Source organism: Acanthochromis polyacanthus, chromosome 3, assembly GCF_021347895.1.
Source record: "Acanthochromis polyacanthus isolate Apoly-LR-REF ecotype Palm Island chromosome 3, KAUST_Apoly_ChrSc, whole genome shotgun sequence".
In the NCBI taxonomy this organism is placed as follows: Eukaryota; Metazoa; Chordata; class Actinopteri; family Pomacentridae; genus Acanthochromis; species Acanthochromis polyacanthus.
The window spans coordinates 19,174,379-19,201,484 of NC_067115.1; the positions used below are offsets into that span (position 1 = coordinate 19,174,379).

The following is a 27,106-nucleotide window of genomic DNA, read 5'->3' on the forward strand; positions in this document are numbered from 1 at the left end:
AAAATTACAAGTATAGTTTATTGATGGTCATGACTCATTTTCACCAGGTCTGCGAAGGTACAAGTCTGTGCAAACATGCTCAAAACACTACAAAGCCACTGCACTCGCTCCCACCGACAGCGCAGTATACAATGACATGTATGCATAAACAGTATTCAAATACATAGAATCCTTCTCAGAGATATATTTAGAAAAATATAAAGTCCTAACTTTTCAACTGATAGACAGGAACATTTCACAACAAAAACACACAGTTCCACGTATGCTGTGATGCCCTTAATCGCTGAAAGAGGATGAATGTGTTCAGTGAAATTATTTTAAGATTAAAATGACTGAAAACGTATGTTGGAGTAAGTGCTGCTGATGCACTTGGCATGCGAGGACACAGCCGGACCATATGTTAGTGAGAAACGTGGTAAAGAAGATCCACTGAGTGTGATTGGGATGTGTCTGCACATAGCTGTGTGTGTTTATAGTGTCTGGAGGAACGTGCTGCATGGAGACGCCTGACGAGGGTCACGAAACCTGCAACATTTGCAGACAGGTTTCAAATCACGCACTGTTTAATAAACAAGATGTCGAGGGACGTTTAACAAAAATATTCCCCCGAACCTCGAGCCGCTTGAGGTCTGACCTCTGAGTCTCAGAAATCAGGCAGCAAAAAGAACTGAGGGGGTATTTTGACTCAGTTTTACGGCCTCCACAGCCGTTTGAGCCAAAGTGGAAAGTGTTTACTTTGATTTGTTTGACGTATTTTTATCCACGTTTGGCTCATTTCTCTCCGATTCCGCTTTAGAGCAGTTCCTTTAATGGGAGTCTTTAGTAAACTTGTGCAGGGAGTTGGATGTCAACAGTGAGTTGAGAACGGTTGTGGTTACTGTTACTCTTTTAATCTCAATATCCGAAAATCACAAAGATCAGATTTACATTTAAAGTTATCTGGTCATTCCTGGACATTTTCTCATAGCTGGTTAATCAAGGGAGCAAACATCTGTTATGTAAATATAACAAGAAGAATATATTGTTTTGAGAAAACGAGGATGAAAGAGAAGATATTACCTTGAGATAAAGCGATTTGAAGTTGGTTTCTGCACACAAACTTGGATTAAACTTTAATAACATTTCAAAGGAGATATTTACCATAACTCGCTTTGAAAATAAAGTGATTTTTAATACTCAGTCTTTCCATCAAAAATGGCAAAAATGGAATGTGAAGTAATCTGCTTCTATCAGAAATACTGAGGATTTGGCACAAAATGAAGTTATTTGCTAATTTGTCACATTGCACTGCGACTCTAAATATTTAATATAACGGTTCACTATATTTTCATTCAGCTTTTCTTTTTAAATGCACAAATCATAAATGCAATAGAAAGGCAGTTACAAACACAGCTATTGATGATTTAACAGTTTGGTCTGAGGCTGTGGTTCTCAACTTTGACTTTTCAACACCATATCTAATTACTGCATTGTGTTGTTACTGCTGGAAAGGAGCCACTGATTGTGTTATTAATTCCACTTGTGCTTTGTTCTGACAAATTAAAATTTTGCAGTCAGCCTTGAAAATGCTCTCTGAATTTCAATCAGTTAGTTCCCCAATTTCAGGGAGTTCAAGATTTATTCAGATCTAGAAGCACGTAAAGACCCAGTGGAAGAAAAGTGGGGAAATTGTAATACTTATGAAGCAAAAATCCAAAAAATGAAGCTTTTTTTTTGCTTGACTTCACTGTTAAATAAGCACAAGAGTCATGCATTTCTGTGGGCAAAACCTTTGTCAGTTTTGCAACATGAACTACTGAGAAACAAGCACTCTAATTCATGATAAAGCTCACTCTACTTGACTTCTTCATCACATCAGGAGGCTGCGAATCTTTTCCTGCTTTCTAAAGACAGCAGGAACATTTGGGAACATCACAACATGGAACATGGCATGAAGGTGTCACACAAATTTGGGGTATTTATTCTGCGCTAAACTCATTTTCTAGTGACTGACAGGGATTTTTCTTACAAAGCGGCTACGGTGTTGTAGATCTAGGACCATCTGTGCGGTCGTAATTGTTTTTGCTGTCAGTGGCTCGGTCCCAGCAGAGGCAAAGGGAAGTTACAGTAGATGAATGACCAAATGAGGAGGAGAGGAGACTCATTACTTCCTCATTAATGCCAGATGCAGATGCCGACGGGGGTCAGATGGGAGATACAGGACGTCGGTGGAGCAGATGCAAACTGGAGATTGGATCAAATGCCCATCCTAAACAGATTTGCTCTGAATGTTTGTGAATTGACTGGAGTGAGACTCACAGATGGGGACTGTTAGTAGGAGGGCAGGTGGCCCCAAAGATGCTGAGGTTAAACAAGGTAAAGACTCAGAGGAGCCCTGCAGAGTTTCCATTCTCCTCGTTCCACTGCGCTCCAGTGAAGGCAACACAAACCACATTATGCAGTTTGTGCGTTTGCATGGATTTGGATGTCGCTTCTTGTGTTAGTTTGGTGAGAGATCTACAGAAACAGCCTGATGGCACTTCTAGGGCAGACATGTGTTTCACAGACCTCCAGAGTGGGTTTCTAAAGCCCTTAATGGAGCCTTTAAAGCAGCACGTCTCTCTGATTGGGTTTTGAAGAGGTAAACCAACTGACAGTCCCGTAAATATTAGCCCAGGAGACGTTACATGAGTGTGTGAACGTGCGTGGCGGCTGACTGTGTCCATCTGCTGACATTTTCCATCTTACTTTTGCAATGTGTAAGTGTCTGTGCAATTAAATGAAATGATAGGCAAAATTTAAAAAAGCATCGTTGCTAGTCAAGACTTTGAGCAAAGCAGAAACAGCCCTCTTCAACACGCCAACAGATTGACACGTCAATGAGTCGTAAACAAAGGCAGAAGAGTATGCACATTTGCCCACTGTACACTTATACAAACAACACCTCAGCAAAGTTAAACAAGACATTAAATAGAGAGAGAAAAGGGGCGCAGGTCCCCTAAACATGAGGATATACTGTAGTAGGACACAAAGAGGATCTATTAACAGTCAGCAGCTCCATGGTCCCATAGCCGGGGCTTCAACAACTACATGCCCCCTCTCGTAGCGTAAAAATCATTCCTCGTCTAAACATTTCTTTTATCTTTCATGAGGTGAACTCGTATGTGAGGCCAAGAGGATGCTTCTCTCACCGCAAGTTTCCACAGAAATGAACTCTGTAAGGTAATAATCCGCAACATTTACATAGATGAATATCTCTTTCTGCTCCAACTAATAGTCCAACACAGTGTTAACTTATTAACTGTAGCATCAGGCCTGTCAAGCTTTTGGGTTTTTCCACATGTTAAGAAATCAGTGTATCAGCTACTTTAACCCACCAGCTGGCATTAAAAGAAATTGATGTCCCCCCTTCCATCTTAACATGCTTTGAAAATTTCAGAATGTTAAGACTACTGAATGAAAATAACTTTAAATAAACAGGAAAAGCTAATTCTCTGAACTCAGTGACACTTTTGGTTGAAAGTAATTTCATTTGAGGTTGTTAAAATTAAAAAAAGAGTGATGCTGTATTCATTTTTTTTAGTTGAGTCCAAACATTATTTTTGGCGGGTACCTCTTATCTCAATTAGGACAGTTCAATAGAGCCGTAGAACTACTGAGAGGCAACACTTCAGCCTCAGCTCAACAAAAAACTGTATAGAAAGAGGCTATAACACATCTGACTTGCCAACCTGTTTCCAAGTTTAGGTTTTCCTCCTGAAATGTTCTTACAAATGCAAAGCTTTACTCATATAATTTAAGGAATTCAGAGACACAGCAGCTTTTCCTCTGTGTTGCCTTCCATGTCGGGCTAATTTCAAATTTCAGTGAACTTTTACCACAAGCTCACTGGGTGGCAAGCTGAATACTTGGAAATAATGGGCATGCATCTGACCTCCAAACAATCCAGATCCAGAATCATTTCCAGGAAATGAGACCCAAACCGACAAACCTTCAGAACCCAAACACCACAAGACAACAGGAGATCTACACAGTATGAGGTGAGTGACGTTAACGTTGAGGCTGATCGGTGTATCAGTCTGTCAGCTAGCTACTTTTTTCATGATCTGTATTTTGTGGAGTTCGATGTCATGTCAAAAACATGGTGATATGACAGCTTTTCATCTTCCTGTGATCATCTCCTATCAGAATCTACAATAATAAGAGGACTAACGAGTGACTCTACACTACACAACACATTGATGTTCTTGTCATTTCCGTTACTCATGACTTAAGTCTTTTAGTCTGATATAATGTCACTGTCATTTAGCTTTCACCTGCATATTTCAGACCTTTTACAAGGTTCCCATTTCTGAAATCTGAATTCTTGTTAAAGTTGACAGTAATTAGCAAGCAGAAGTAGCTAAAAAGAAAAGCCTGCTTATGTCCACCTCCATCTCTTATCAAGGAGCAAGAAAAATGCTGAGAATTTTAAGTGGTAAATCTTCCACTATTAGCCTTTTTAACTGCTTATATACTCTGCAAGATTTAAAAGCTTGACAGGCCTTCAGACAGGGCCAGAGAGTCAGTTACTCTCTATAGAAACCTAATAAAAATCTGCTAATCACTGAGCAGCTCTTTCATAAAGAAGGTGTCGCGCTACACAGGGATTGATGTGCAGCAACAGCAGAACTAGATAGTTAGTATGAGCAGTGAGAGCATGTTTCGCTTGAAACACACGCCAGAGCACCACTTACAACTAGTATCGGAGAAATAAAATGATGTCTTGCTACATTGTTTGGTGTCCAACTCATCTCTGGGAAGTGAAGAGCAGAAATATCAGAGCAACAAAACCTTAGCACCAAAATAAAGAACAACGGATTACCACATTAACCAGATCCACGTCTGTGGAACCACCCTCACGCAATTCTCCCTCCACATTTAACACACAAACACATCATTTTCCCTTTATTCATTTCATTAAGTCCACTGGAAACTCCTTTACTCTTCATAACTCTTCACACCGCCGAGCTGGAGACCTGGAGCCAGCCCACCTCTGTGTAGGCCCCCGTCACATGCCAGTACACCGCCCCAAACAGCTTGGCCCACACCATCTGCACCTCTGCTGTGAAGAACTCTGGGAAATCTTCCGAAAGCACCTCCAGCATGACGCCGCTCAGGATCTGGGAAGGCAAGACAGAAACTTCATTAATACAGAGGAGAGGAAAGAGAAGGAAAATGTGGCTATAACGATGAGGAGGAAAGTAATGCAGAGAAATCCTGTTCGGGAGGTAAAGTCAGATAAAACCAAACAGAGAATGGGTGACAGGTGAGAATTGAAACTGAGCAGGACAATATGAAAGCAGTGGGTGGAAAAGGAACGAAAAGGACAAAGTAGAGCTAAAGGACATCAGAGGTGAGGAGGGACAAAGTGGTAAATAAAGTAGAGAGAAAGCAAAAGCAAAGAGAGTGTTTGGGTTAAAAGTGGTACACAAGAAGTGGTGTTAAAGGTGGTTCTTGGAGGTCTAAAGTGAAAGCTGTTAAAAACCAAGACATTTACTTCTGCCACTCCTCAGCCCCCTTCACAACTACTTAACCTCACAGTTTTACAAGCCGGGGAGAGTTTTACGGAGCTGCTATGTTTCAACCAACAAACCAACAGTCTTTTGACTCAAACTCTGTATAATCCTGCCCCCGCTCGATCCCCTCTGCTTCCAGATGAGCCATCAAGAAACAAGAGCTGACTCTCAGTCCACAAGGTTTATTTACTTTCTGGAGCTGCTTCTGCTGAACCTTAAAATCCCTCAACTAAGTGAAACAAACAAAATGTTCTGCTGTTGGCTGCAAGAGTGAACACAGGAGTTTCGTGCACGGCCAACAACTGAGGAGCTACAGACCCAGTGGATTACTTTAATGATTGACGGCAACAACACCAGAGCAATAAGAAATCTTTAGCATATTGTACAGTTCATGTGTCTAACGTTACCACTAGCTTTGATCGAATATCCACAGATCAGAAACTTTAAGACCGATCTGAAGCCAGTAAACAGGACTGTTTGCATTTGTGCACGTCTCTCCTGCTCTCCGTGCTCACACATTCTTTAGGCTGTTCTTATTTACATGTTTTTTCTGTTTCTGCTATCAGACAATAGAATGAACATGAAGTAGTGACTGAAATGCAATCCAATAAACTAGCAATCACTTCAGAGCCATTTATCAAGCTGCTGCTATGCAGTGCTAAACTCTTTGGTAGGGCTAAATTCAGCTGTATTTCTAAGTAAAATTATTGCTCAGAGAGAAGAGAGAGTCAGGTTCTGGTCTCATTAATGTCTGTGTCATGTCTGAAGTCAGCTGCTTTGTTCCACACTGTCCATCACAGACACAGAGAGAGTTTTCTTTCTGAAGGGGGTGTGAAACAGCAGCAACTCAGCAGCATTAAAAACTACCGAAACAGCCTTTTTAGAACAGGACTAAAACGAGTTATAGTTATGATGAAATGAATCATCCTCAAAGTTTTCTTTTAGCTAAAATGTAATCATTCTAAGGATATGTGGGATTTTTATTACTTTCTTGAAAAGAGGCACAATACGATGCTAATCAGGCTATTCAGTGATTGTGCAATAAGTCATTAGCTGTGGGTTCTATATAAAACATAATCAATCTTTGCTGAATACGATATTAGGAACAGGAATTCAACTATTTTGTGCCTATTTAGATCATTCACAAATTGTCAAATCACAGTACGTTGTGATTTTGCCTCACTACGGTTACTGGTTGGATAATAATTTTACACTGCTGGAGGTCCATTGTCCAATTACAAACAGTTGACTGAATTGATGAGTAAAATGATTTCATATGAACCAGTGACACATAGACTATGTGGGAGGGAAGATATCTTTTAGGAAGTGTGGGGTCTGCTCCTTTCTGTTTAGAGAGACCTTGGTAAAAATGTTCTGTGATCTGTGACCTTCACTTATTTTCCCTTACAGCTGGACGGACTTTCTGTGGCCTCCAGACCATCTGTATTTGATTACAGTATTGAACGGCCTGAACTGGTAATCCGGAGGAGCTGATCTCTGTATCTTGCCTGATGGACCAATGAAACATCACTGATCGGCTGTCAAATTACAGTAAATCTGCTCATTATGTCTGAGCACCTTCAGTTGTACTGCTGATTGTACGGGACTTTATTGTCTACAAGGAGCTTCTATGTGATTTGTTGTAGTCACTCTAAACATGGATTTGGGTTTTGTTACTTCGCTTGTTTTTATCAATGTAGCGACTGACTCTGGTTGAGTGAGGTTATCACCAGACTGCTTTGTCTTTTGGTTGAATATTTCTGCCATGAATATTAATACAAAGAGTATCTGAAACAGCGGACAAGTGTTTAAGTTTATACCTGTTTTTTTCCTATTAGTGTGACAACTGTGGAAACAAAGACTCATTTCACCAAGATCTTATGTTGACGATGGTGGAGTCAGACTGCTGCACAAAGTTTTCATCCCAAAGATTCTCAATGGGGCTGAGGTCTGGACTCTGTGGAGGACAATCCATGTGTGAAAATGACGTCTCATGCTCCCTGATCCACTCACTCACAATGTGAGCCCCATGAATTCTGGCATCATCATCTTAGAACATGTCCATACTATCAGGGAAGAAAATCTCCATAGATGGAAAGACCTGGTCATTCAATATATTCAGGTAGTCAGCTGACCTCATTCTTTGGGAACATATTCTTGCTGAATCTGACCAACCCCAGATCATAACCCTAACCTCTATAGGCTTGTAGACACTAGCCATGATGAGTGCATCACTTCATCTGCTTGTCTTCTTCCCTGAAGCACCTATCAGTCTGGAACAGGGTGAATCTGGACTCATGAGGCCACATCATCGACCACATTTGTTCCTCGAAGATGATGGTTCACTACTATCCTTCAGGTTTTAATAATGCGTTGGATGGTTCTTAACCTATTTTTAGTAGGTTCAGAAATCTCCTTAGTTGTTTTCTTTGCTTGATGCAAGTCAATATTTTGACCTTTCTGAAAACAGATTAACATCCTTTCCATGACCACAGGATGTGTCTTATGACATGGTTGTTTAAGAAACGAAAAGCTCCTCACTGAATCATCTAGAGTTAAACAAGTTGTAGCAGCTGAAACGTATTCATCGCTGCAGTAATAATAAAATGGAAGGCTCTTACCTATTTGCTTAGTTAAATCCAGGTGGCATTTTTTTCTAGGCAGTCAGTGTAGATTTGGCATACACAAATCAGATACATGTGAAAAAAATGTGCAAAATTGCCATTTTATGCGGTTGTTTTTGTTATTGGAAGCTTGTGCAAATCACCCCAATGTTCAAGCTTTTCCTTGGAACAGAGCTGAAAAGTGCAAAGTTAGTATCACCCAACAATAGAGCCACAACAGCTGCATTAATAGGAAAAGGACAACCACTCATTCAAACCTAACAAACTGTGTGCTCAGACACCGGAACGTTTTTAGAGATCTCATATATCGTTATTTTCAGAATTTGTTAACCAGATGAATATTGTTTGGTTGACAGACATCAGAATGAACTACAAAAAAAAAAGGGGGCTTAAATCAGCAAACCTGTCAAAACCACTTATATTTATTAGCCAGCCACCTCATGTTTCATTGCTAATAATTGTATAAATGATGCTTTTCATCCCATCACCACCATCTCAAGAACGCAGGAATTAATAGACCTAACATATAACAACATAGAGGCTTCCCCCTTGTATATACGGGCTGTAAGAATTCAGGAAACACACAGCAGGACTAATCTGTTAAATGATTCCTGCACAGAGGGATCATTTCAATCTGGGGCCAGTAAAGGCTTAAATAGTGTTGATGCGTTTTCCTCACAGCTGCATTTATGAGCCGACAACACTGAAAAGACTTGAAGAGGGAAGCGATATACTTCCCTCTGCAATCAGATGAAGAGGGAAGTACATTGGATTTCACACAGAGTGTTACGTAACCGCGTGGTCTATATTAAACACCATTTGATGATCCTTATTCTGGTTCCATCTCTTTCTGCCTCCACATGTAATCAGCGCTGTAACGTTTGGAAAGAGCATCATTATGAAATGTTTTGGACATTCATCTGCTGTCTTAACATGGTCTTTACTCTTCATTTGTTGGTATGACATATCCTGTTGGTTTGTAACATTGCTGATTCAGTGTTTGGTACAGTGGTGTGGAGAAAATGTTCATGTTTTCGTTATGTTTCTGTTTCAGCATAGCAAATAAAAAATACACTTCATAGCAAGCATCTAAACAGCAGCTGAAAATGGAGTTTTTGCCGCCCTGCAGGGCTTCTCACCTCGCTGTAGCGACACAGAGCTGCACTTCAAGGAGATGAGTTCCTGAATTAAACTTGACATGTTTATCTGTCATGCCAGTATGTTTAACTATTTAAATCATACAGATTAAAAATACCTTGGAAAGAAACCTCTGTTTTATTCACTGTTAACAACTATAGTTTCTAGATGCTAAAGCAGTTTCACAACAATTTAATGGCTTTTCTTGCGAACAGGTAATAGCTGCTTTTGAGACATATTAACCAGAAAACAGCAAAACTGCTGATTTTTTTTAGCCTCAGTTCACTGAAATAGGTGATTTAAGTGTAATATCCGCTGTGATATTACATTGGTAATGAGGAAATGTCGTTGCTATGCTTTAGAGAATTGGAGGGGCTGCTGAAGCAGGAAGATGCCTCCATTATATTCCTACTTATCCTGGATGGAGATTATTTTTCAGGTCACGGTCTGATTTGTTTCATGGGCAAACTGATCGAGTAGCAAAAACTATAATAAAACAGCGTGACTCCTGGCAGTGAAACAGCACCCAGGTGGCTCTTCAAACGGGGGACTGCTCATAAAGTCACCTTAAAGTAAATGGGTTCCACTTGGTGCTTGATGGCGTGAGCTTTTCCCACCAGGGCCAGCACTGACGACACCTTCTCCGGGTCGTGGAGGTTCTCCACCACAGTGTTGATGGCGTTCATCACCCTGCGGGCGTGGTGCCGAAGCTGGCTGCTCCGCTCCATCTCCTCCGGATCCTCCATGTCCTGGAACTGGCTGAAGTACTGTTTGGCCGATGGGAAGTTGACAAAGAACCTAAGGGGGCAAACACATTTCGTGGCGATTAGAAAAATGCTAGCTAGGTTGGCCAGTTAAAGTGAATATTTCAGTCTGGAGCACAAGGTTTGAGCTATTTTGGCTCAGACTGTGTGACCTTGGTGATCCCCTGATTTTTAATTTAGCACTGCCACGAGGATAGCAATTTTAGTTCAGTTCTGAAATGTTTTTTTAATGCATTGCAATAAAGTGGGTGCAGACTTTTTATTTCCCCTCAGGTTGATCTTTAATAACTTTGGTGATCCTCTGACTTTCTATCAGGTGCATCATTATGTAAAATATTTAGTCTGTGCAATATTTATGACATTCAGGAGACTGGACTGCACTCCTCGTTTTGGGTTTTGAAGACGCTGCACCTCTCATCCAAGAGACTTCTACAGTTCTGAACCTATATATTTTACTTTATGTTATTTTCCACATACATGCATTCACCGTGTCTCAGAATGCTTTTTCGTTGCAGTGATGGGTTTGTAAAAACACACAATTAAACCCACACACACAAAAAAAATCTATAAATGAGACCATGGGATATTGTGCAACTTTTCCACATTTACAAATGTGAGGAATACAGCCATGCAATTTCTGTATGTTGAAATATATGTGAAAAAACTAAAATGATTTGTCTTTCATTTTTTAAGGTTTATTGCATTTTCAAGCAATTAATTGTAGTCATTAAGGCATAAGTCAATACATATCATTAAAATGTGGGATATAAGGGTTATATAGTTGTAAAGCAAATAAAAATACTCCAAAAAAATTGCACCACAATATGTAAAAATGTAAGAATATGTCCTGACCGACGTGCACAATGGTAGGTCTTCAAGCGTTAATCAACTGACAGAAAATTAGCAGCTTTTTTGATTTATGTTGAGAGTACAAGTGAAGGCCTTTCTCACAATTTTCACCATTATTTACAAACCAAACAATCGATCAGTTTATTAAAAAAAAAAAAAAAAAACAATCAGCAGATTAATCCACGTCAAAAATAATAATTAGTTGCAGTTGGATGCAAAATAGTTTAAAATCTGCAGCTATCTGCATATTTTAATGCTAGAAGCCCATGTTCCTGATGACCTACATTTTACTTTGCACTGTTGCAGTGTGTTATTAGTATATTTATTTAAATAAAAGATGTAAATACTTCCTCTGCCTCTGAAATGAAGCAGATCTTTATAGGACCTTTTCAGCTGAACAGTTTTTAAAAAGCACTTTACAATTTTTGTCTGCAATTCGCCCTCTAACTCAAAGCGTGTTGGAGTTGCGATCTTAATCAACTTGGTGTTCAGTGTTTTGCACAAAGACACTTCAGCATGTGTCTTTGTGCCCTGTGAGTAGCGGACAATCTGCTCTAACACCTGAGCCACAGCAATTCCCTCTCACTCATTCCTGTTTAGAAATTCAGATCTTAAAAAGATGACGACAACACATTCAAAGTGTGAATGGACCTAAACAGAAGGCCTGAGATGACGGTGCATCACTTCACCAGTGGCTCCATCTATTGCCTGATACTCCAGAAAACAACAGATGGAAAGAAAAATACTTCTTTGAAACAAATCAAAACTATCACTAGTTTCACTTGGGACACGAGTCACTCGCTGTTGTACGATTATCTTTTAATGTTGATGTCACGTGAAGACATAAGGCCACAACGCTGAACAAAACTCACCTCCAATTTCTAATTCTGTCATAAAATAGAGTCAAAATTTACAAACAATAAATTAAACATCTATAAACAGAAACATTTTATTTCATTATGATTCTGCATGGAATTATTATTTTTTTGTTTAGAAAAACTTTCAAACTTTTAATGTGATATTTGCTCATATTTTTTGTTACTGAGCATCCCGAGGACATTTGTTTTAATTTAAGCATTTTAAGTCTTCCATGAAGAAAAACACATTTTTGTGGCTTGCTTTATCTCCTCTATAGCACCATACTTCCTCTCAGTTTCTTCTATAAAAACAAGCCAAAACAATAAATCAAATAGAGGTAATCTACTATCTTTTTTGCTTATCACCATGTAAAATTTGAATCTAAATAACATGTTCTTATTTTCTTTACTGGTTTGCGGTGAAGACAACCTGAGAAAAGTAGGAGAGAGAAATGTTTCTGCTGTATGTAATTTTCTGCTTGTGTATTGCATTTTTGCAAGAATTTCCCCTCAAAAAGTATGAATATAACAAACAAACAAAGAAGACCAGATTCATTATCCTGGACACAAAGAGCAGAGAAAGACATTTTGACTTCACATTCTTGTAACCATTTATGTTTTTAATCGTTTTTGCCCATAAATCTAACAAGACAACAGCTATTAATGTTAAATGGGACAAATCTCATCAGACACCTGCAATAAAGCCAGAAAAAAATGTGTCATCAGGAGAACTGCACATGCAACATACCTGAAAAAATTAATTGCCCAAGGCTATGAAATAATCTTGCTTTTTCCATGTCACTTGTGACCAAAATATCACCTGAAGTCAGTCTGAACAACTTCCTGAATCCTTTAGATTCTATGTGTGCCTAAAATTTGAATCAGTCTCTCTAACAGGTTTTGACAAAGGTGCAGTTCTACTACTCACACGCTTTTTCCTGCCTGTAAAGTGAGTAATTCGTCTCTGAAGCAGCAGCAGCAGTGTGGCAGGAAGCTCCCAGCAGAAACCTTTACAGGGCAGAAGCGCTGATGAGACCCTGCAGCTCAGATTGATCAGATTCTTTGAGTGTAATTGGATGCAGGTGTGCTGAAAAGTGATGTTTAATTTACAAGCCTGTCTCACACCATGAACGCGACTGAACCAGACTGAAAGACACCTGGAATCAAAATATTAGGCAGATTAGAAATATCTGTATTGTGTTGTTGGATTCCTTAATGACCTACTCATGTTAGGATACTGTTCCTTTACTGAAATTTACAGAAAGGTAAGGAACAATAGCTTTTCTTCTTACATGAATGGTAGTAAATCAAGTTTTATTTAATTGTCACAGCTGAGAGCAGCAGACATGTATTTTATCTCTCTGCTTCTATGAATTAAACTTCTCTAACCTTTACTTAAATCTGACAGCAGCTGATTGTTGTGTTCTAAGATTTCATTCCAGACTTTTGTACAGCAATGAGACAAAATAGAAATCAGACATTCTAAGACTCATTTGCACAACAAGATCCAAGACTGAAAAGGGCTTCGATTACATCCATCCATTCTCTATACACTGCTTTATCCTCACTAGGGTCGCGGGGTATGCTGGAGCCTATCCCAGCTGACTCGGGCAAAGGCAGGGGACACCCTGGACAGGTCACCAGTCTGTCGCAAGGCTACATATACAGACAATCACACTCATACCTACGGGCAGTTTAGAATAATCAATTAACCTCAGGATATTTTTGGACTGTGGGAGGAAGCCGGAGTGCCCGGAGAAAACCCACGCATGCACAGGGAGAACACGCAAACTCCAAGCTGAAAGATCCCAGGCCCAGGCTGGGATGTGAACCAGGGATCTTCTTGCTGTAAGGCAAAAGTGCTAACCACCTCTCCACTGTGCAGCCCACTTTGATTACATCCAAAGCCAAAATGAAGCGACACAAGTTATCGTCTGTCGAGGTTCTCTAGAGGTGTTTTCTGATTAGACAGCTTAATTTATCAGTGTCTTTCAAAAACTGAAAAAAAATGTTGAGAAAAAATAAAACTGGAGTACCGTCTCATAAAAAGTAAAAAGAGATTTTTAAAAAGATGCATTAAATCTCAATTTGACAATTTTGCCTATTAAATAAAAATGTGGAAAAAATGAAGCAGATTCTTTGGTTTAAAAAAACTTTTTAAAGTAAAAAAAATAGATAAAGAGGTGGAGCAGGACTGGAGCTGAGGTACGACTGTATTCTAACTCCAAGCACCTTAATTATGCATAACCTCAAGTCTTCATACAATCTCAACAAGGTAGTTCTGTACAAAGTTTCCCCGTAAAGTTGCCATGAGCGGGAAAATGAGCTATAGAGACCAAAACAGGTTTACCAAGCTGTAAATGCATCTATTGGTGCAGTGAATTTAGGTGTTTTAACGTGGGGTTCTAGTCTCAAATGGCCATTTTACAGCTCCAGATGCTAACATGCTCACAACGCCGAGGCTGAAGGGGACGTCATGCATGTATTTGGTCATAAACCAAAGAACCAGACACTTGTACACTTAAAATGCTATCAGATTTAATCTCACGAAGATCATCAAAAGCATCAGATTTCTGTATTATCCGTTTCATCCAATTGTGAGATGCTTCAGTCTGGGCCAAACTAAACAGCTAGTATCTCCTTCTCCTGACCACATGTATGCTGTCTGTCCTAAAATCCTAACAAACACGAGACTCGGTCTCAGCTGTGGTCAATACATTTTCCACATTTCCAGTCGAAGCTTTACGTCACAGATTTTCAAAACTGAGACCTGCCTGGAACAAAACAACACTCATCTCTAATGTGTCTGGATTGCGTTCGAGGTCTGCCCAGTGTGAGCTATTTTAGGTTCAGATGTAGTAAATTCCATTCTTCAACCTCCCTGGTGGATGTAAGCAGAGAGATAAACAGAGAAAATGTAAATTATCTTGTGGGATTCCAGTTACGAAGATTTGTTTTGATTCGGGCTTTGACAGTTTTCATCACAGCTGTCTGTGGGCTCACAGCGGCTCACCGAGAGAAAGACTGAATAGCAGAGCAACAATAAAGTTTCCACAAGCTTAGCTGAGGGGGTCTGTGAGAAATCTGACAGATTAAGTACTGCTGGTTTTCACTGACCGTGCAAAGTCTAGTTGTGAACAGAGAGCTTTTGAAATTGACAGACAAACACACTGAAACAGATGGATTTATATGTGCACACACACTTCTGCTCTGACCCACTTTAAATCTTGTCAACGCTGCAGCTAACTAGAATTGCTCGTACAGTTATTTCCCTGCAGGAGTTTGGCCCTCGGCAGCCCTGCTACACTACATACACATCCCCCAGATCCGATGTCATGCTATGCTTACAAAGACTCGGCTCGCCTGTAGCGTTTCTAACTCGCCTCTACCAGCTGTCACGATACGTACACACTCCTTTTCTTGGCGACAAGAACAATTCAGACTGTCGAGCAGCTCTTGTTCAGCTTAGACAAACATGGAATTTAACTGCAGGGCTTTAAGGAAACAGGGCTGTCCTTCATTGTTTTCTCTGAAGAAAAAAGAGTTTCTTGTCCTCTTGTGTTAGACAGATAAATGTTTTATCTTTTGAAGCCAGGACATGGTTTTACAATGCATTCAAAGACAATGTGGCGTTATGGGCACGTCACCAGCCAGAGAAAAACCCGATGTTTTACCGAATGTCTCGTTTTATCATCCTGTAAAATTAAAGGGGAGCTTCGTTTTTTTTCAACCTGGGGTCTGTTTTCATATGTCATTTCATACATGTGAGTGATGGAGAAATGAATTTTCAACATAGCTCCAGTATTTAGCCAGGCAGGCAGCTTCGCAGCTCAGCTAGCAAAAAGTATGGGGCAACTTGCCCCCCTGCATCAAAGTCCGCCCTAACGTGCTTTTATCCCACCCTGACTGGCTCGGATAGTCTCAATAAGTGTCCCACAACATACTAGAGATGAGAAGTGAACGAAAACCTCCACATTACTTGGCGATCGCTTTTTGCTGTGGTCTGTATCCAAATCTCGGGACGCTAGAAAGAAAATCTCATTCCGAAATCGCGCGATAGCTCGCGCCGAAAGCTATTCGGAACGAGATTTGCTTTCTAGCGTCCCAAGATTTGGATACAGACCACAACAAATAGCGATCGCCAAGTAATGTGGAGGTTTTCGTTCACTTCTCATCTCTAGTATGTTGTGGGACACTCGCTGAGACTATCCGAGCCGGTCAGTGTGGGGCAAAAAGCACGTTAGGGCGAACTTTGACGCGGAGGGGCAAGTTGCCCCATACTTTTCGCTAGCTGAGCTGCGAAGCTGCCTGCCTGGCTAAATACTGGAGCTATGTTGAAAATTCATTTCTCCATCACTCACATGTATGAAATGACATATGAAAACAGACCTCAGGTTGAAAAAAAACGAAATTCCCCTTTAAGTCTAACGATGGTGGACACTTGAATAATTTACAGACATTGAAGGACTAATGTGTCCAAATACTGTTTTATAATTTTAAATGCACTGCCTGGCCCTAAAAAAAAGTCGCCACCTGGATTTAACTATGCAAATAGTTAAGATACTTCCAGTGGATAATTACTGCAGTGGTGAATACGTTTCAGCTGCTACAACTTATTTAACCCTAGATGATGCAGTGAGGAGCTTCTCGTTTCTTAAACAACCATGTCAGAAGACACATCCTGTGGTCGTGGAAAGGATGTTAATCTGTTTCAGAAAGGTCAAATTATTGGCCTGCACCAAGTAAAGTAAGCAACTAAGGAGATTTATGAAACTACTAAAATCGGGTTAAGAACCGTCCAACGCATTATTAAAACCTGTAGGATAGTGGGGAACCATCATCTTTGAGGAACAAATGTGGTCAGAACAAACTCTAAGATGATCGTAGGAAATCAACAGTAGAATTCGCAGCTATGTTTAATAATGAAAGTAAGAGCAAACTCAAAGGATTGGGACTAAACAGCATGTAGCCCTAAGAATACCACTGATCAGTGAGGCTGATCAGAAAAAAAGGCTTCCGTTTGCCAGGTAGTATAGAGATTGGACTCTAGAGCAATGGAAGAAGGTCCTGCGGTCTGTTTATTCCAGATTTAATCTGTTCCAAAGTGATGGGCTCATCAGGGTAAGAAGAGAAGCAGATGAAGTGATGTACTCATCATGGTTAGTACCTACAAGCCTGTAGGGGTTAGGGTTATGATGTGGGGTTGGTCAGGTTCAGCAACATTATGTTCCCAAAGAATGAGGTCAGCTGACTACCTGAATATACTGAATGACCAGGTCTTTCCATCAGCAGAATTTTTTTCCCATGGCATGAGCATGTTCCAAGACGATGATGCCAGGATTCATGGCGCTCACATTGAGAATGAGTGGATCAGGGAGCATGAGACGGCATTAATGACTCTAAGTGTAACGCTTAACTTCACAGCAGAAATAAACATGTTTACAGACTGTTATAAAGAACTGTTTCAGTCCCTAAACTTGATTTTTTCCGTTAGTGAAAACTGTACAGTGGTTACATTTGTATATTACTCAGGCATTTCGGTTGAACAAAGGCTGTGTCTGGTTTGAGTAAAGGGTCAGTGCACTCATAAAACAGTCCAGAAGCATCTGCATGGTCCACAATAGCAACGGCCAGAGCCACAACACCAAGCTTCAAAGTAGCTGTTTAGAAAAGTTATGCTGAATGTCACAGAGAGTTTTTCTGCCTTTATAAAGTCTACGATCTGGATCCGATCCGATCACATGCAAATAACACTGCAGACTTGGTTTTGTGAAATCAGTCTGATTTGGTGCCATCTGAACAAAGCCTAATGCACAAAGGTGCATCACATTTTACATTTCCTGACTTTGGTTTCCATCATCACTTCCCGACCAGAGGCAGTATATCTCATTTAGTATTTAGTGATTATCTCTAAACTAATTATGCACTTGTGGGACGGGCTGTGTACAGAGTATTTCTCCATAAAGAGGTGCATATGAATAAAAATAACATGGTGAACTACACTGGTTTTCAGATATGTCTGTAAAACTGCATGCATCTCAAGGCACGGTAAGAAACATTTTGTCCCTGTGTGAGCAGAGAACTGGCGTTTAGTACTTTAGATAGCTCTGAAGACATTCGCACACCTGCCTCTGCATTTAAATGAAGTCATCAAAGACAAGCAGCACCATTAGTGGCACTTGTTAATCGCACTTTGATTAAATCGGAAGGGTTTCTGTAATTCTTTGGAGAACTACAGCGCTGAAACTTCAAAGACGTCTTTTTCACATGGCAAACTCCTCGACTGACTGCTTTTTCACAGACAAGCTAAAAAATATCACATCTTGTTCTGATTTTAGATCTACCAACAATGTAGAAAGTTGAAACAAATAAAATCCACAAACCAATCAGTTGTTTATCGTTAAAAATCAGAACTATTGAATAAATTTAATAAAATACAGTGGGTATGGAAAGTATTCAGACCCCTTGAAATTTTTCACTCTGTGTCATTGCAGCCATTTTCCAAAATCTAAAAAGTTCATTTTAATTCTCATTAATGTACACTCAGCACCCCATCTTGACAGAAAAAAACAGATGAGAAATAAAATAAACTTTTTAGATTTTGGCAAATGGCTGCAATGACACAGAGAGTGAAAAATTTCAAGGGGTCTGAATACTTTCTGTACCCACTGTATACAGTGGTGGAAAAAAAAAAGTTTTCGGCCACCCTTAAAATTTTACACAATCTCAGATATTATCATGAAATATTATGGCTGTGACTGTACTAAAAGAAACTGCACTTGAAGACCTAAGAGTGATTCTTAATGCAGTATACATACAAATATATGGGGTGTCAGAAAACTTTATTCAGCACTGTACATACATTTACAGGATAAATTCAGATAAATTTGTTGATTTCCTGACTTTTCACCAACAGAACATTGTTAGTCCTGAGTGAAATATCTTACAAAACACTAAATTAATTGTCATGGTCCTCAGAGGACAAACCTTGGATCCCCTAACTTTTCCTGTAGCTACATCACCTGGGTAAAATTGTAAAACTTTGTTGCATGTTTTAACCATTTACCTACAAGGCAAATGCCATCCTCATGTGTAGTGCAGGTGTACTTTGTGCTTCATATTAATTGGCAATAGTTACCACTCTAAAACATGAATATAAAATAGTCAGAATTCAGCCTCACAGATATGCTAGCATGGCTGTAGATTCTTCCTTTTCTCAACATGGTATGTAGGGAAGGAACCTGTATAAGTTTTTTAAAAAAAAGAACCCTCTCTCCTTGCACTGAGCAGAGACCTTAAATAAAAATATTTGTGCATTTTGCTCAAACATTATTCTAACACATACAGTACAAAATACCTGCAATAAATTAAGTGAGACTGGCTTGAAATTCCTCCACTTGAGAATGAAAATGTGCTTGATTCCTCCCATTAGCACCGTCGCTACAACAATAGCCCGCGAATCAAAGCATGCAGGGTTTGAACGTAGTCACAAAGCTGCCACATGCACAGCGTTCTCCCGTCGCCTGGGGTGTTCTCACTCGTTGGCGCAATTGCATTTGTACGCATTGGTGAGATCAGCTGAGGCTTTTGTAGCAGTCTCTTGCCTCCTTGCATCCGTCCAGATGGATCGACATGAAAATGTAAGTGGGAGTTCTCGTCTCATGGGAGAAGCTGCGAAACGCTCTCAACTTTAAGATCTCAACCGCATAGGACTTTGACCCATTGTCAGCCTCAGGATACAAACTGCATGCCAACTGTTGATAATTGCACGCTTTGTGCTTCGAACAGAGGTGCAAGCATGAAAATGCACAATGAAGAGAGGAAACAACACAAACACTTTAGACTTAGTGAACATTTAAAGCTTTTGTATGTAAAAAATTTCAAGACTTGGAGGAATAATAGATCTTTTCTATTTAATGTAGGTATAAATACAATAAGCAATCCTCAGGCATCACACTGGGGTATTGTGATTTTCGCTATACTGCGTTGACATTTTACAGAAGAACTCTGCAATGGATGGGAAAAAAAAAGCCAAAAACCAGGGTGGTGGCATAGTTCAGTGGGTTGAGTGGCTGTCTTATAACTGGAGGGTTGCGGTTCAATCCCCCAGCCTGTCATGCTCATGTCGAGGGATTTATAAGGGATATAAAAAAATTTCTAAATGGATATCAAAAAAGTTGCTTTATACATTACAAAAGTGCTTCGTGCAAAAATCAATGTGAAAATGCATCTTAAAGGAGCATTTTATATCACACCGACAGTTCAGACTACAGCTACTCTATTCAGAGGGACCTATACTGAATACTGTTTAAGGTGGTAAAAGGCAGAAGGACAAAAGGAATTTAAAGGATATTGATTTGGTCTCAGTAACTAAAACAAAATCTGTTTTCCCATCAAATATTAAAAACAAAAACAGTTTTTTTCCAGTTTGCTGATTAATTTGCATTGGCAGAATGGGGGGAATGGGAATGTTTTCTTTTTTTTTTTTTGTTTGTATTTCATGAAAAACAGATAATACTTTAATGCTCAGACCCACTTCAAGAATACATTCATAGCCAAGAGAACATCGATACCACTCTGAGTCTGTCTCTTAATATGAAACTACAGCCATTTTACTATAGAAGGGGTATAACAAACCTCTAGATTGTTTGTATTTTTTAAACCAATCACAATCATCTCAGGCAGTGCTAAGCCCAGGATGCAGCAACAGTGCCCCTGCAAAAAAAAAAAAAACTGTTCTGATGGAACACTTGTCATTAAAATTGCTTATTCACCAAAAGAACTTAGCAGGCCGGCCCCATTGAACAATTCACATCTTTAGCAAAACCCATCTAGAGGTTAATTAACTTCCAGGCAGCTAGAGTGACGTTTTACTGCCATAAACAAAACCCTGAAGTTTTTACACATCAGCTTTCCTATTAAGTCACATTTATTCAAAAAGCACATCTGAAAACAAAAACATTTTAACTAAGTGCTGTGCAATTAAATTAGCAAACTATAAGACACAATAAAATGCTATGACTAGACTAAAGCAGCAAAAAAAATAATGAAAGACAAAAGATGGAATGAAGTCACAGTGTCAAGCTCTACCGGATGCCAAAGAGAGGAGGTGGATGTTTTGCAGCGGCTTAAAAGTTTTTAAAGTCTGAGCAGTTCTCACATGGAAAGGCAAACTGTTCCAGAGATTAAGAGCAGCCAGTGTGAAGACTCGATCGCCTCTATTTTTGTGCCTACATCTTGGAACATCCAAGATCTGGTTGGTTGACCTCGGTGCTCTAACCGAAGCGTGATAATGTAAGAGTTCTGCTAAATAAGGTGGCGCCAATCCATAAAACCTTACAAACAAATAAAGAATCCTAAAACCAACAGGAAACCAATGTGGAGAGGTCAGTGCTGGTGTTATGTGATCACACTTTGTTGTTAAAAGATAAGCAGACACATATTTATACCAGCTGAAGAGACGACTGCTCTACGCCCACATACAGAGAATTACAATAATCCAACCGCATGGTCAGAGGGGGTTGAGTAACTTTGTAGCACAGATGGGCCCTGACCTTCGCTAAAAGCAGAAAAGAAGTTGGTATTGACTACTTATCTGAAATTTTAAAGGAACTGTTGAAGATCACTCCAAAGTTTTTAGCAAAAAATGAAATTGATATGGTGAAGACACACCGACCAAATATATTGATCTCAGTCCTTCAAGACATTTAAGACTGATACAGCTTAAATCCATCCGGGTATAAATACCTCAAGCAACAGCTACATGGTTTTTTACTTTCTATTTTTTTTTTACAGATTTTAGATTTATAATGGGTAAAATTAACAAGACACAATTTTTTTTTGAGAATTATCCTTACAGGCGCTGATCAATGTGTGATATTACATGTGAGACATGACTGACGTGATTTAAATACAGTAAAACAGTGTTATGTTGTGGTCACACACTGTAAAAGAACTCATTGCTATTTATAGAAATACAGATTATTTATGTAAACATTACGTACAGTTTTAACCTTTTAACATGTAAATTGATATTTTTCTTCTGGGATTTTACTAGATATTATCCGTAATTGAACAAAACAATAAAAATCTCCAAATAAATAAACATCTTAAAAATGACACTTTGTTTTTCAAATTTAAATACAATTAAAAAATGTGCAATTTTGCAGTCAAACTTTGTAGTTTTGGAGAGATAAGACCGAAACCCATCGCCTCATTAACTCTGAAATGAATTTCCCAAAACCTTCTTTTTTTTCTCTCTGGGGAAACAAAAGAATTAGTCCAGACTGAATTTTAGTATAAACTCTGGAGGTCAGTGAGGATTTCTTTGACATGCAGGCCAAAGCTGGTGATGACTCATGGTCTGCTATTTGCATGGTTCATGCTGTAGTGAAAATAGTCACTAGATGCAGCCCTCGCTTACATTCTGTCACCATCTATGTGCCACTCTGGAGACGGTATGTTCGCTCTGCTGTTTCTTAGCTACCAGAAACTCCAAGGTGTCAATATGTATCAAGACCAGAGTGAACCTGGATACGTAATGGTAGCTTCGACACAAATGACACCTTTTCTGTAAAGGAGGTAAAATTAGAAAATAAAGAAAAACGTAAGAAACTCAAAGGAGTGACAGAGAAGAGGACTCATACAGAAGCATGCAGGGAGGCATTTAAGTGCCAAAGCTTGTAGCTGTCAACCACAGATAAGAGCTGGAGACACACACTCACATACAAAAGATGCTCTCTGTCCCTTCTTATGCCTCAAGGATTCTCGTCACCCCACACCGAAAATCAGTTTGTCTCACCCACATCAGTCTCCAAGGCTACGACTCGCTGTCCATTTTAACAAGCCCTGAAGGGCTTCCTTAACGTAACACTGAGACAGTTTAGCTGAGGACAGTCAAACAAATCAAGTCGTTCTTCTTTGATATACACAAAAAAAAAAAAAATCATGAAAAGAAGCAGGAGAAACAGTCAAGCTGTGTAACATCTAATTGTGCTTCGGCTTTGCAGTGAAGCTTTACAGAGACTTACTGTCTGCAGGAGATGAGACTTCTGGAAAAATGTTTTTATGTTTATAGATGTTTCTTGACAACTTGACAATGCAGTAGCAACAGTTGTGAAAAACAATAAACACACGGTGCTTAAAGTTCAAGCATGTGTGGCACAAACTGTAAATGCAAAAGCTAGAAATTCAAAACATCCACCGCCTCAAAGATGAAGCCACAGCTGAGGAACGCGATGTTCCCTCCTCTGTTGCACTTGTCACAGCTCAGTTATTGGTGAGAGGCTGAGGGAACGAGTGCAGAACATACAGTGAATGTATGAGGGTATAGTTCTATCAGTGCTGTGGGGACATTAACCAGTTTTTGCAGGAACCTGGCTGCTCTCCGAGGACATGCCAGGTCTTCATAGTGTCAGATGTTTAATTTAAGAGTGAAGACTGAAGTGATGAAAACACTTTACGTGGCTGTTCGTCTCTGCTGGCTTAGTGAGGGCTTTCTATTCATGCTTCTTTCATTATTCTCCAAAAATGCTTAACATGTGGCAACAGAAAAGCATTATTCAGTTCACAATGCTCAAAATGGATTGAACAGGTGCTTTTTTTTGCACATGTTCCAGTTCAGAATAATAACTCACACTTTCTAATGCATATTATCTACAAATGTTGTTAAATTTTAATTATATTTGAATGTAAACCAATGTAGTGATGCCCTTTGATGAGGTCATGTGCTTAAACACACTCCTACATCAATGCTGCACTGTGACAAGTTAAAAAACATGATGTCAGTGGAAAAATAAATGTTGTAGCTGCTGATAGGCTGCTCTTTATTGGGAAGATATGTTGAATTCTCACTCTGGGTTTGTGTTGTGTTTCGCAGTTAATGCAAAGAAGGCTGGGATAATTACTGATTACCTTTTGGAATAAATTAGTGATAAACTAAAAAAGGATTATGTTGAAGTTGGTGTGATTAATGTAATGATAGAAGACTGTAAATCACTGCAAAAAAACCCAACAAAATTTCAACAAAATGTTCAACAAAATTTCCATTTGAAAACTGTTTTAAAAATACAACTTTCATTTTTACAGTGCAGTATAATATAGCCACTGAACTAAGCTCCTCTCGAGTCATCGATTAAACCCATCAAATCAATCAAAATTACATATTAACAGATTTTTTTGATGACAATGCTCTTGTCATGCCTTAAAATGACGTAGATGTAACTCAAGCACACCAGCTTACCTGTGAATCTGCTCAAACACTGTAAAACTACTGTACGCTGAACAGTGCTTCTATGCATAGTATTCCAGTCACACATGTTTCTAACTAGAAAACAAACCTGTAAAAGAAGATTGACATAAAAAGTCCCATCCTGCATCCGTCCACTGCCAATTCAAGACAGAGATGCTCAGTGAAGACGCTGACCGATCCACTGCTTCATCAGATAAATACGCTGAGAAGCTTTTTGAAGTTTACTCGGGCCTCTTGGACACACCATGACATAATAGTGCCACTTTGGCTGAGCTCTCTGTTGAATAATTGACTGCTTGATTTCCTAAACATAAAGGTCCAGTTTTGATTGATTCGCTTCGAGATATGACTGGGATGCTCGGAAAACTACTTTTGTAATTTTCTAATGTAATATTATTTTCTAATCACTACAGTGAGAAGACTTCTTGAGTCTCACTATGCTGACACGTCGTTTAACATGGGTTTAGAAGGGAACGTCACCTCTAGATTAAGGCCTGGGCCCCAGTTTTCCTGACAAATATGAACACAGACTCTTGAAACACTGTAAGCTGTGGAGCCGGTGAAGAGATCAATCCATCTGGAATGCACTGAACCAAATATAAAAGCCCCCAAAAATTGATTTTCTGTCATTTTAAATATTTATGACTAAAAAAGTTCAGGAAAAACATCTTTAAGCGATTACTAAAGTCACTTAATTAAAGTCAATACATCTATTGCAGATCAGCTGCAGGACTCAGATGTGCCACTAGGTGGAGCATCTTCCTGTTAAACACCGCATTGACTACAGCGTTCAAAATAACTACACCAGGACATTGAATTATGTCCAGTTAGTTTATTTTGTGTTGTTAATTAATTCACTATTGACGGAAAAGGTTGCCAATTATTGGTAAAGAAAACTTTCAAATATTGGCATCTCTTATGCAAATTGTTATGCTTTGTTTTTGTTGTTAGTGAGTGAAAATGTGTTTTTTTTACAGTGTACTGCCATTTTGAAATGTTGCAAAATCCTGATTGGTGCATATGAATATGCGACATCATCGTTTTCAGTGAGCCCCGCCCACTTCAAGAAAAAAAAAAGAAAATTTTCCAAGAAATGATTCAAACTATTTTAATTTTGTCAGAAAATGATGAAAAGAAGACGGATAAGAAAATGTGTTTTCAGGGCCCTTCGGAAACTTTAAGATAAATGAACTCAAACGCATCGTGCTTTGACAAAAAGAAAACTCATTTTCCATGACTGATCTACAAGAGAAGCTTGTCTGATCATTTACCCCAAAATATATATATTTAACTATATCGGCAAGACAAAGAGTTTGTTGACATTCAGGATCCAAAAGAGCAGAACAGAAGACAGCAACACAGCAGGAGAGAAACATATCAGCAACAGAAAGGATGACGTTGACCAAAAACAGGTACTGTCAGTGGCGTCTAGCAATCGTTGCTACCACACAAGGCAACACAGCTAATTTGTTTGACCTTTTAAAGAGAACAAAACCAGATTTGCCAGTTTTACACCATATGAGGAAGGTTCCAAATGTTTTTTTTCAGCCTTTTGACGCAAACACACCCTCACACTTAATAAAAAACACTACAGTCATTCAAGAATAATAAATTCTTTCCAAACAGAATTAATTAAGTCATTCATATTTTCTCATTTTACAATATATATTACATAAAAACCACATCAGTTCTTCCCAGCTAAATATAAAAAGGCAGTGTACATTTCTGATCAAAATTCCTTGAAAGAAACTAAACCTGTGCATTATTTTAAACACTTCTTACTCTGATTTTTAGCCCTGTGAATCTGAAGCTACATCAGTTTGCAAAGCCACAGAGAACTAACTGCTCACCATAATTTCACTGTATCTGCACTTCTGATGCGCTATATTTTGGATTTCTGCCACTTTTCACCACTTTGGTACACATGATGAGCCATCTGTCACATTGAGATCAGCTGGAATGTCAACATTTGTTGTGACTTTGATTGCCATTTTCAGTAAAGATTTTTGCCGGATGCAGCCACAATTACGCCGATTTTACTGAGAAAAGCTGTCTCCTTGTCTTAATGGGAGCTTTTTGATGCAAATAAAGGCAGGGAACTGCTGAGCAGCAGATCCAACTATACTTTACTTCTCAGTTACTAAATATTAACAGTGCACCAGACTGTTGTTCACTATAAGCATGAAGCACATCCAGCAAACACACAGACCTTGAACTGAGGAATCTCTTTCAGCTCACTGACCTGAAGTTTGCTCAAACTGACAGGAACGTGGTATTTTTTAAAAAAAAATTCTTATATTAATCTCACCTTATGAGCACGGACACCCCCACGTCCTCGCAGTTCTTGTAGACGTGCCCCCACGAGTCCTGGATGATCTCCCTCTCGGCGTCGGACAGAGGCTCGGCTCGCTCCGGACGCTCATCGCACTGCACCTCCCCTCTCTGCACCCCCAGCAGCGGCGGAGGAGGCGAGGGCGGCGGCGGAGACTCCCTGCGAGACATCCTCCCGCGGCGCAGCAGCGCGGAGGCTCCCAGCAGGGCCCGGGGGAGGTAGGGAGCGAGGGAGGGGGGGAGGGAGACGGAGAGCTGAGACCCCACGGCGGGAGCTGGGAGGAGAGTCGGGGTGAGAAGAAGAGCGGAGAAGAGGAGGAGGACGAGGAGGAGGAGGAAGAGGGGAGGCAGACGGAGCTCACGGCCAAGAGTGAAAAAGGGGTAAATGAAGCTCCCGGTCCCCCCTTCAGCCTCCCACAGAGCTCTCTCACTCCAAACTCTCCCCTGCTGGTCCTCCCTCCAACTAAAAACTTCTCAGTGTTTGGTTCTCTCTCTCTCTCTCTCTCTCTCTCTCTCTCTCTCTCTCTCACTCTATCTCCTTTCTCCCCTCCTCTCGCTCCTGCCTCCCTTGCTCTCCCCCCAGGTGAGGGAGATGCTCGGCAGTGGTGCTGATGCTGCTCCTCTCTGATCCTGCCGCTCCGCTGGAGGAGGAGATGAGGCGGTGGAGGACCTGAAGGAATGAGAGCAGGGTGGGGAGGAAACACAGAGAGAGACAGAGTGAGGAGAAAGGAGGGGATAAAAAGAGGAGGAGGAGGAG

At 39.9% G+C, this 27,106-nt stretch overlaps 1 protein-coding gene across 1 annotated transcript; it reads right to left on the bottom strand.

Annotated features, from left to right (window-relative positions):
• On the bottom strand, positions 1-27,106 carry cygb2 (cytoglobin 2). Its single transcript, XM_022206804.2, has 3 exons — positions 26,327-27,106; positions 9,865-10,096; positions 1-5,141 (listed from the first exon to the last, which is right to left on the bottom strand). Exons 1-3 carry the CDS (start codon positions 26,518-26,520, stop codon positions 4,977-4,979), a joined length of 591 nt encoding a protein of 196 aa, XP_022062496.1. The 5' UTR covers positions 26,521-27,106; the 3' UTR covers positions 1-4,976.